This window comes from Bufo gargarizans, chromosome 2, assembly GCF_014858855.1.
Source record: "Bufo gargarizans isolate SCDJY-AF-19 chromosome 2, ASM1485885v1, whole genome shotgun sequence".
Lineage (NCBI taxonomy): Eukaryota > Metazoa > Chordata > Amphibia > Anura > Bufonidae > Bufo > Bufo gargarizans.
The window spans coordinates 134064677-134076166 of record NC_058081.1 but is presented as its reverse complement, the minus strand read 5'-3'; the positions used below and the strand labels follow the sequence as shown (position 1 = coordinate 134076166).

At 45.6% G+C, this 11490-nt stretch overlaps 1 protein-coding gene across 2 annotated transcripts in view; it reads left to right on the top strand.

Annotated features, from left to right (window-relative positions):
* The first annotated feature begins 650 nt into the window (after positions 1-650).
* Positions 651-11490, top strand: part of MFGE8 (milk fat globule EGF and factor V/VIII domain containing) — a 56964-nt gene continuing 46124 nt past the window's right edge. For both annotated transcript variants that reach the window (XM_044279472.1, XM_044279471.1), the window contains exon 1: positions 651-795. In XM_044279472.1, coding sequence (XP_044135407.1) covers positions 732-795 — 64 coding nt within the window. In that variant the 5' untranslated portion in view covers positions 651-731. The remainder of the gene's footprint in view (positions 796-11490) is intronic.

The following is an 11490-nucleotide window of genomic DNA, read 5'->3' as shown; positions in this document are numbered from 1 at the left end:
TGGATTCACTGAGAAGGCACAGTCTGCACTCTGCAAATGCAGCGAAACTGAAAGCTGTACAGCAGGGATGCTCAACCTGTTGTAAAACTACAACTCCCACCATGTCTTGCTGTAGGCTGCCTGTACCTTTACTGCAAGCTAATGGACTTCTAGCAGGAATAATACAGGACTGGCACATCATAGAGCCAGAAGAATAGATGTCCCAGAACTGTTATTGCATGTGTTACCACATCAGATGTCAGTGTGCAGTTATGTGAGGACATTGTTGTGCAATATCTCTGCTGCTTGTGAATAGTATATTTTCTATCTCTCATCCACTGTCTCTGTAAATGCCGCAGGCTGTACTGTATGGAAAGTTTCTCCACTCCTCAGCACTGTGCATATAGTCCTGCAGTACACGGACAACAGGCTCATGGAGAAGCGCAATCTCCACACCTTGTAGTCCACAAGGGAGAAGCCCGGGCTTCGAACTGGTAAAGTAGAGGAGACCCCCGGCTGGGCTCCCGCCATTGACAGCGGACAGACAGCAGCACATGCGGGCGGCGCAGACACAACAAGTCCCCGGCCCCCGCCCTCCCCGAGAATCCTCTGCCTCACAACCCGCGCTGATTGGTGCAGCTCCGCGGTCACGTGACGCCCATCTGAAATCTCAGGCAGTCCCAGCGTGAAATCCTCCCGGAACAGCCAAAATCCAGCTGCAGAGACGAGCAGCAGCCGCGCAGGAGAGCGCCATGCAGCCCCGCGGGTCACTTCTCGGCACTTTCCTCACTTTCTGGGCCTTCCTCAAGGTGGAAGGTAAGTCTGCGTCACGTGACCTCTCTTATTTCTGGGTGCACTTCTTGGCAGAGCTCCTGAGCACTGTCTACATGGTAGTCAGTATTACCTACAGGTCATTCACATAGCACTGGGGGGTCTAAGCTAGATTGCAAGCTCCTTGTCCCATTTCACAATCCATGTCATTGACCTTTTGTGTGTGTATGTATATATATATATATATATATATATATATATATATATATGCGTCTTCTATGCCTTTACTGTGCAGCCTATTGTTTTCTGTAATCAGCTTATTGGAGGCTCACTGTAGTGCTAATTGGGTCACTGAGAGGGAACCTGTATGTCTGCCTCCGATCACCAGTCTGTGTACGTGAGTGGTATCACATACTGACAACCAGGTGGTGTGACTGTGGCCAGTGCAGGTGACAACGCCCAGGAGGCTGTGGAAGTGGGGACCTATAATAAAACCACGCGTGGTCTGAGCTGTGGGCGGCCCATTCGTTGGTTCTGAATCACCTGAGCGTCTTCTGTGATCTCCCACCCCCGGCTGTTTAGGGAGCTTAGACTAGTTGAGGTAGTGACGCCACCTCTGATGCAGATTGAGGTGGTGTCACTTTGTTTCAAAGTCTTTCAGCGGAACGCCTATTATTGTCCCCGGTCGGCCTGTACGCCGTGACTAAACCGCCCACTCACGACATGACTTGTCCTAGGGTGGGACCGCCCGGTTATAAAAAGTCAGTGTTTCTGGCTGTAGGTAATGATGGTGGAGACAGGCACCTTTTCTGGCCTGATAACAGAGAACAATAGCACGCCGTGAATTGAATTGCTAATAGAGAGATAAACGGGATTAGTCAGATAATGAGTGCATAATATGGACAGTCCCTTTAAGCTGGAATTAATAGGAGGGGAGTTTATTTCCCGTCGGTATGAGGCTTCAGCACCAGACACGCGGCCGGATCTCCGATGGGAGTTTGTTTTCTAGCATCACTGACATCTGATGGGCGTCGTGTGCAGGAATGAGATCATGCTAGAAGCCCAGCAGCCTATAGGAGCCGACCAGCCAGCAGGGGCCTGATGTTCTGCTTAGTAATACCGTCCTATATGCTGGATCTGTGCTGTCACCCACTGTAGATTGTATCTCCAGATCTGTCCTCTATTGACCCCAGATAATCGTGTCTAGACTACAGGAGCCATCTGGGGGCGTTACTCGCCGCTAATTCACTTAAGTGCTTAGTTTATGTAACCGATGGCCCTAAAGTTGTGTCTTTGTCTTTTACGTTTCCTATGTTATCGGTATCTATTGTGTGATAGAAAATAAGTGTTTGGAGCCACATAAAGGACTATGTTAGAGAGCATGGATTGCGGTTTTCTTTGTCAGAAATACACTTTAGCCCCTTTGGCTGGTCGCATGCTGATTCCCCATAAACACGCTTATGCAGCTCGACCACATGACTTTTCACTAGAAGCTGAGATAAGCGGCTACCCCGACAAATGTTAAGGTCAGGAGACCGCTAAGCTGGCCAAAAAATTAGATTAATGTCGGCAGGACTAGCGGATCGTCCAATGTGTACATTGATGCCTTGATTTACTGCCTTGGGCCTCTTGCACACGACCGTATTGCTTTTTCTGTATTTTGCGGTCCATTTTAAACTGATCTGTGTGTTGTTGTTTTTTTTTTTTGTTTGTTTCGGTAGTGTTTCCGCTTCCGTTTTTCCGTTTGTTTTCCGCTTGTGATCCATTTTTTGCGGATCGGAAGCATACAATAACATTTAAACAGTAAGTAGCTAAAAAAAATTGGGCTGGGCATAACATTTTTAATAGATGGTTCCGCAAAAACAGGGATTGAAGGAGAATTAGGCTGATGCATTTGAACATGCCTGATCTTGTGTTCTCAGGGGAGATAAGCCAACGCTGGAAATGGCTGGCAACGGCTTTCTCCAATCAGAATACACGCATACTCGGCAGAGTGCATCATGGCTCAGGATGAATAGCTGTCAGCCGAGTGTACATGGAGGAGGCAGGAGAGATGGCTGTAAGGGCTGATTCACATCTGTGTTTAACTGATCCAGCACAGGAACAGCCTGCCAAGTTCACCAGATCTGGCATAGCCGAACATTATAGTCAGGCCGTGTCTGGTTATGCAAGATCTGGTGAACTTCAGCAGGTTGTTTCTCTGCTGGATCAGTTAAAGAAGACCTGTCACCACTCCTCACATGACTGTTTTAATAGCTACATGCATTCTCCATGTAATAACAATTCTGGAGCATCTAGTCTTATGGCTCTATGTTCTGCCATTCCTTTATTATTTCTACTATAATTAAGAATTAATTGCTAGCAGTCTGCAGTAAGGGTACAGAGGGGAGGTAACCAGTTGTGGGGTGTACCTGAACAGACTCGCTCTTTCCAATCAGTGCTGTGCAGGTACCCCCCCCCCCCCCAACTGGTTACCTCCCCTCTGTACCCTTACTGCAGACTGCTAGCAATTCACTCATAACTTCTACTAGAAATAATAAAGGAATGGCACAAGATAAAGACATAAGAATAGATGTTTCAGAATTGTTATAGCTTCATGCATTCCCCATGTAATAACAATTCTGCAGCATCTATTCTTATGGCTCTATGTTCTGCCATTCCCTTATTATTTCTACTAGAAGTTAAGAATGAATTGCTAGCAGTCTGCAGTAAGGGTACAAAGGGGAGGTAACCAGTTGGGGGGGGGGGGGGTTGTACCTGCACAGCACTGATTGGATAGAGTGAGTCTGTGTAGGTACACACCACAACTGGTTACCTCCCCTCTGTACCCTTACTGCAGGCTGCTAGAAATTCATTCATAACTTCTAGCAGAAATAATAAAGGAATGGCACAACATAGAGACATAAGAATAGATGCTCCAGAATTGTTATTACATGGGGAATGCAAGCAGCTATTAAAACAGACATGTCAGGAGAGGTGACAGGTCCTCTTTAACGGAGATGTGAATCAGCCCTTATAATGAGTAAAGCTGGTCATACATGTTCGGTAGCTGTCAGGCATCTCTCCTGACATCTTTCCATCTTCCTCATACACATATGTATATTCATTGGGGAAGGAGGAAAAAGCTGCTGCCAAACGTCTCTAGCAGTGGCACATCTCTTGGGAAAACAAGAGGATTGCGCAGTGAAACTTCTTACCCTATCCTTTTCCCCCTTAACATCAACTTGGGAGCTCCCTATAGACACTAGATTGTTGGCTGAACCTGTCATTCCCGGCGTGTTTAGCCAACCATACAGTAATTTGAATGGGCCCACCATGCTGCCAGAAGTCCGCTCTCGATCTGTGTACAGGAACATTGTTTTTCATCATCTGTGCATACAGGAAAAATCGCAGCATGTTCTATATTCTACATTTCCATATCGTCAGCATGACAAGGAGATTGACCCATGACCTCTGTAGGGGCAGAAACAGAGAGAGGTTAAATCGCCCCCTCTCACCACCAGTGTTGTCCTGTCCCTACAGAGGTCAGGGCAGAGAAAGTCTCCCTGCATGAAGGGAGATACATTCTAAGTCGCATTGGCGACCATTTTGTTCACCATGTGCACTGTAGGAAGATCTTGGAAAGAGCCTCAGATAAGAAAAAGGGTTTTCCCGAAGACAGGCCATACAAAAGAATTTCCCTATTGTCCCTTTTCGAGCCAGGATAGATCCTATAGGGGAAAATCGGGATGCTGGAGCTAACCCAAAGGAAGCAGAGAAGGGGATTTCTCCTTAATCCACAGAATAAAACCAGTGACAAGCAATGACGCTAGCATAGGGGGGAGACTAAAGAATTTTCTTTCATCCTGGGAAATGATATCCTCATATCCCTGGGCCCGGGAGGTAGTCAGTTGGGGCTACAAGTTTTCCTTAGCCTCCCCAAACTGTTTTTTAGTGTCAAACCTTGGATCTCTGAGTGTTCAGAACAAAGTTTGGCAGGGAGTTCAGGACCTTATAAAGATGGGAGTGGTGGTCAAAGTCCCATTTTCAGACCAATGAAGGGGATTCTATTCCAGTCCTTTTCTAGTAAAAAGAAGGAAGGGTCATGCCGAACTATAATAAATCTAAAATTCCTGAACAAGTGTATATCTTACAGGAAGTTCAGGATGGAATCCCTGGGGTCTATAATGCCTCTAATACGAAACATGTGCACGGTGGACTTAAAAGATGCTTACTACCACATCCCGATTCATCGCAACTCTCAGAAATATCTATGGTTTGCCATCAGAGATCAGAAAGGCAGTGTTCACCATTATCAATTTACGGCCCTTCCATTTGGGATTTCCGCCGCACCCAGGGTTCACCAAGCTTGTAGTCGACATAGGAGCGTATCTGAGACAGAGTTATTCTTAGTACCATATCTAGACTATTTTCTTCTAATAGGCGATACAGTAGACCATCTCTTATCCGACCTAAACTCCTTTCTATCCAGACTGAAAGAACTGGGCTGGATAGTGAATGTCGACAAATCTTCTCTACAACCGTCAACAAGAACAGGGTTCCTGGGGGTGATATTGGACTCTCAGATTCAAACCACCTTTCTTCCCCGAGAGCAGCTCCAATCTCTAACGGAGAAAGTCAGAATATTTCAGGAAAAGGTTTGTTTCATAAGGGAGGCGATGAGTCTGCTGGGCCTGCTAACTTCATGCATTCCTTAGGTAACATCGAGTCAGTTACATTTTCGTACCATACAAACCTAGATTCTCAGGATTTGGAACAAACAGCAAAATACTCTAGATCGAAAAGTGCTCATCCCATAAATTGTAAAAACGTCCCTGTGTTGGTGGACAATCCCAAGGAACCTCTCCAAAGATGTAGTCTGGAGGAAAACTCCCTTTGTCCAGATTAAAACAGATGCAAGTCTGTTAGGATGGGGAGCGAAGGTTGGAGACTATTATTACCAGGACTCCTGGCCCCAGTTGGTCAGTAATCAATCCTCAAATTTCAGAGAGCTGTGTGAGAATCCTTGAAGGTGGCGGAAGAGAATGCGGGGGGTTACCAGCTTAGGATTCTCTCAGACAACAATTGTTGACCTCTCCCAGGATCTTCCACAGAAGAATGTAAAACCCATCTGAAAGGGTCACTGAATCTAGAGGCGGAATACCTAAGTCGAAGGAAGCTAGACCAAACTGAGTGGTCTCTAAACTCAGGTCTTCAAAATGATCGTCGACAGATGGGGAGTCCCAGACGTAGACTTGTTTGCTTCAAGGGAGAATGCAAAGGTGGAAAAATTTGGTTCCCTAGACCCCCGGGGCAATCCCTGGGTGATATAGGTGCGTTCGCATCAACATGGGATTGGAGTCGGAGTTGCGCCTTTCCACCACTTCCTCTTATTCCAAGGGGGATTCAGAAAATCCAACAAGAGAATTCAACAGTTATCCTGATAGCCCCCTTTCGGCCGAAAATTAGCTGGTTCTCCTCTCTCAGGAGACTTTCCATCTCGAATCCTTGGACTCTTCCGTTCAGGAAGGACCTTCTTCATCAAGGACCCATTCTGCATCCCCATTCAGAATTCTTGAAATTAACAGCTTGGATCCGGAGGTCCAGATATTGAGGCGTCAAGGTCTTTCAGATAAGGTGATGGCCATGCTTAGATCATGTAGGAAGAAAGTGACCTCCGCCATCTACTTAAAATCTGGAAAAGGTTCTGTTCCTGGTCTGGGAAACCATTTCCGAATTTTGAGAAGCCGAGGATTCAGACAATCTTAGAATTCCCGCAACAGGGACTAGGTCTGGGTCTTAGACCATCCATTTTAAAAGTCCAGGTGTCGTCTCTCAGTTGCTTCTTTGACTCAGATCTTGCAAATCACAGGTGGATAATGAGCTTCATAAGAACATCTTTTAGGCTAAGACCCACATTCAGATCACATGTACCCTCCTAGGGACCTTAAAGGGATTCTGTCATCAGATTTGTGCCCTATAAGCTAAACATATAGCCATGTTGGTGCTAATAACATGAATCCTAAACTGCCCTTATTAAACCTGCTTGTGGCTCTATTAGCCCAAAAAAACAGGTTTTTATAAGCTGCCACTCACCTACCTATGGTGCCCAAGGGGTTTTACGTTAATCCAGGGTGCCCGCCTGCACCCCTCAACGTCTGGTGCCCAGCGCCGCCTTCCTCACCTCTGCGCCGCCTCCTCAATCCACCCGTCCCTCTGCCAGATCCGGCGCCTGCGCACTAGGCTCAGCCTGATGCGCCGCGGACTCCTGGCAGCAGCTTCGTTGAGCGAAGTGCGCATGTGCCGGCCTCATGCGCACTTCGCTCAACGAAGCCGCTGCCAGGAGTCCGCAGCGCATCAGGCTGAGCCTAGTGCGCAGGCGCCGGATCTGGCAGAGGGACGGGTGGATTGAGGAGGCGGCGCTGAGGTGAGGAAGGCGGCGCTGGGCACCAGACGGTGAGGGGTGCAGGCAGGCACCATGGATTAATGTAAAACCCCTTGGGCACCTTAGGTAGGTGAGTGACAGCTTATAAAAACCTTTTTTGGGCTAATAGAGCCACAAGCAGGTTTAATAAGGGCAGTTTAGGATTCATGTTATTAGCACCGACATGGCCATATGTTTAGCTTATAGGGCACAAATCTGATGACAGAATCCCTTTAACACAGTCCTGGGGGGTCTAACATTTTCTCTGTTTGAGCCCCTAAATGACTATTCAATCAAGTCTTTCTTTCAAGACAGCTTTTTTTTATTTTTTTTATCACAATCACGTCCGCAAGAAGACTGGGTGAGACCAGGCCATTTCCATCAGGGAGCCTTATCTCTGTATTCTAGAGGATAGAATAGTCCTCAGATTAGATCCAGGGTTCCTTCCTAAAGTAGTGTCGCATTTCCATAGGGATTAGGAAATTATTTTACCATCTCTTTGTAATAATCCTACAAACCATGAAGAATCTGTTTTTCATTCTCTCTATGTTAGACGTACATTTCTAAGTTATCTTAAGTCTACCAAAGGGTTCAGGAAGTCTGATAGTCTTCTTATTCAGTTTTCAGGGAAGAATAAAGGCCAGAGAGTTTTAAAATCTTCTATAGCTAGATGGATTAAAGACCCTATTTGCCTTTGCTATGAAACTCATGGTCTCTGCTGCCCTGAGAACTTGAAAGCTCACTCGACTAGGGCTATGTCCACCTCTCAGGCAGAAAAAGCAGAAGCATCCTTAGAAGATATTTGTAGTGCCGCAACCTGATCTAGTGTACATACATTTATGAAACGCTATCAGTTAGATTTTTCCAATACTTCTGAGGTGTAGTTTGGCCGAAAAGTCCTTCAGGCAGTCGCCCTCCCCCTTAATGTTATAATTTGGTATATCTCCTTGTCGTGGTGATGATATGGAAATTCGTCTTACCGGTAATTCGTTTTCCATGAGATCACATTAGTCCCTCCCATTTTATTTTTCTCTTTTTGTGGAGATTTCCTTGTTGGTATGATGGGAGGTTTTGTCGGCGTATACCACGGCACAAACTGTTGCAGCAAACAAAAACTACAAGTAGCAGCACACTGCTCTCTGCACAAAGACACATGCAAACATTGAAAACATGAATAACGGTAAGGATCCATTCACACGTCCGGCACCCCCCCCTCCCCCCCCCATAGAACTGCCTATTCTTGTCCGCAATTGTGGACAAGAATAGGACATGTTCCATTTATTTTTTATTTTTTTGTGGGATGCGGAGAGCACATAGTGTGCTCTCCGCATCTCTTCCGGCCCCATAGAGAATGAATGAGTCCGCACCCGTTCCTGATTATTGCAGAATGGATGCGGATGTGTGAATGGACACTAAACTGCATGACTGCTATCTGCTATACTAACTATATGGAAAGTAGAAGCTCTTTGCACTTTTTGATCAAAAATGTCGGGCCCATCTACCAGCAACAAGGTAGCTTCTAACAGACAGGACCCTACTCTAACAGTCTTGCCTCTCCTGGGCTTTTGGCCTACAAATTCAGGTATCTCATAGTTGGGTAATTACAGCTTCCACTCCCGTTGGTGTGAATGGTACAGAAAGCCGTAATTACCCTGCACTGCCTCCACAATGTAGGAAATAGTTGTCACTGTCTACATGTAAAGTGGGGAAAAATTTAAATCACCACAGCAGAAGGTTAAAGTGGTACTCTACTCCCATCTTGGCCTGTGTCGGCCGGAGTTACAGAACATCCGTGACTCCCATAGCAGTGGATGCTATCTGAGCAGCGTCCAGTTACTGAAGTGTCAGTTATGGAAACAGTGTGGCACAGCCAACTCCGCCATTTATGTAACTCTGTCCCTGGCCGATTCTGGTTATTCCCATCTTGCCCATGAAATTGATGGATATCTAAAATCTCTAAAAAAAAAAGGGGTATAGTCAAGTCATAGAGCTTTTCCCTCTATGTACCCGTTAATGGGATTGTGACATAATCGGCACTTATTCTCTTCACTGGATAGGTAATAAGTGTTTTATTTCTGGGGGTCTGAAGGGCCCCCCTCCTCCTCAAAGTGATCAAGAAGACATGGTGGCAGGACCTGTTCAGAGAGAAACTGATGGGTTTTGCATGCAAGTTCAATGGGTTTTTTATGCGACTGCCTTCAGTGTGTGCATTTATCCCGTCCAGATTGTATGTGTGTTTCACACTCGTGAAGATAAACTTAATCTTCCTAGCTTCCATCAGTGATAAGGGCATTGTGTCCGGATGTCTTCCGTTTCTCACACAAGCCCCATTCGCTTCTAGGGGCTAGGACTGTGTCGGTTTCTATGAGATCACCACTACGGCATGACAAGGAGATTGACCTCTAGGGGCAGGAACCGAGAAAGGTTTAATCACCCCCTCCCACCACCAGTGTTTCCAAAATTACTAAGGGCAAAAAGGTGGTGGAATCACAGAGTGACAAAAATGGTAATATCAATTTAGGAAGGTATTCTTAAAGCCAGAATAGGCATAGCATACATTGTAATTAATAGAAACCTTGACATTAATAGTCTGTGGGGTTCACCGGCTGTCATCCCTATGTGTTGTATGTGGATATTTAGCTATTCTCCGACCCGTTCCATAGCCAGAAGATCCTGCAGTAATAACTTACTTTGGGGAATTTCCAGTTGCGTGTGTACTATAAGAACATCCATGGGAACTAGTCTTACAATAAACACCAATATATCTTCCACGCTTCTGGAAAATGTGGCCGTCACAGCACCCCAGGCCGGCCGGGTCTTGTGAAAGAGGATAGCTGTTAGAGATGCTTTATCTACTGATTACACTGCTACTGAGAGAAAAACATGTGATTTCTACAAAAATGAATGCGCTGAATCCAAATATGAACTCGGAATTTGCCTGACACGTCTAGATTTTAACCCCTTAAGGACCCTGGGATTTTCCATTTATGTTTTTCACTCCCCGCCTTACCCTTGGTTCTAACTTTTTTATTTTTCCATTCACATAGCCTTATGAGGGGTTATTTTTTGTGGGACAAGTTGTACTTTCTAATGGCAACATTTACGGTTGCATAGCATGTAGTAGGAAGTGGGGGAAAAAATTCCAAATGGGGTAGAATTGGGGAAAAAACACAATTCTGATAAAGGTGTTATCTTAATTCTCCAGGTCATTGCGGTTATGATACCGCATTTGTATAATTTTTTTGCGTTTTAAATACTGATTTTTTTTTTTTGCCTTTGAGGAAAGTTTCGTTTTTTGTTGCGTGGTGTTATTGCTCTCTCCTGGGTACTTCCATCTATATGAAATGATTCTTCACCCCATGGATACAGCTGTGCTTTCCCTTTCCACCAGTAGTTACAGCAGGGACCTCGGCTTACGCTTTTTGGTTTCAGCAGTCACTAGTAGTCGCAGCAGAGAACGGAAGCTTAGCTATAGGGGTGCCAAGGTAGCTGTCACACCCAGGCCCTGGTGATTTCTCAACACTGAATAGATGAGGGCCCTGTTTCAGATTTTCTGTTGGGCCCCAGGAGCTTCAAGTTACACCTCTGGTAGAGAATTCCCCCTACTTTCCAGTGGTCCACACCACCACCAGTACTTACTACTCATGGATTGATGTTTCGTAGCAGAGGTCCATACAACAGTGGTGGCCGTCACCATATGACACCCGTGGCCACCTCTGCTGGGGAGATGGAACCAGGTACTGACCATTACAACCCCTTTAAGCTGCTTTTTCAGTGGCTCACTTTACAAGTGTGATCCATGCTGTTAGAACATGCCTGCCGTTCTCTAGTATCAGATCTTTCCCAATTACAAAGAGAGCAATTCCAATAATCAGTGGTGTTGCCCCAATATATAAGGGAAGGGTTAGCAATGAATGTGTATTTTAAAGCCTTCTCTATTTTCATACTATCCCTGATCTACCAGCCTGGATACGTAACGCAATCTTTTCATGCTTTCCCCCGTCTTCCAGCCGGGATATGTAACACAAATTGAAGGACACTGAAGAAACAAGGACAGATAACGTTTCCCAAGAGAATGTAAATGTTCTCTGGCATTGAACGTGTGAGCACAGCTGGACCTTGAAATGGCTGGAAACAATTGTCCGGCTATGACTGACAGTGCCCCCTTTATTCAATTGCTAAAGAGACCTCGTCTTTGCATGACTAATTCTAGCTGTCCTTTAGACACCCTAGTTTCACCATCCAGAACGTATTCAGGCCATGTTCACATGTCACATCTTATATGTGGCCTTCAGTTTTTCCTATGACAAGCTTTCCTTAAAGTTCACCAAATTATA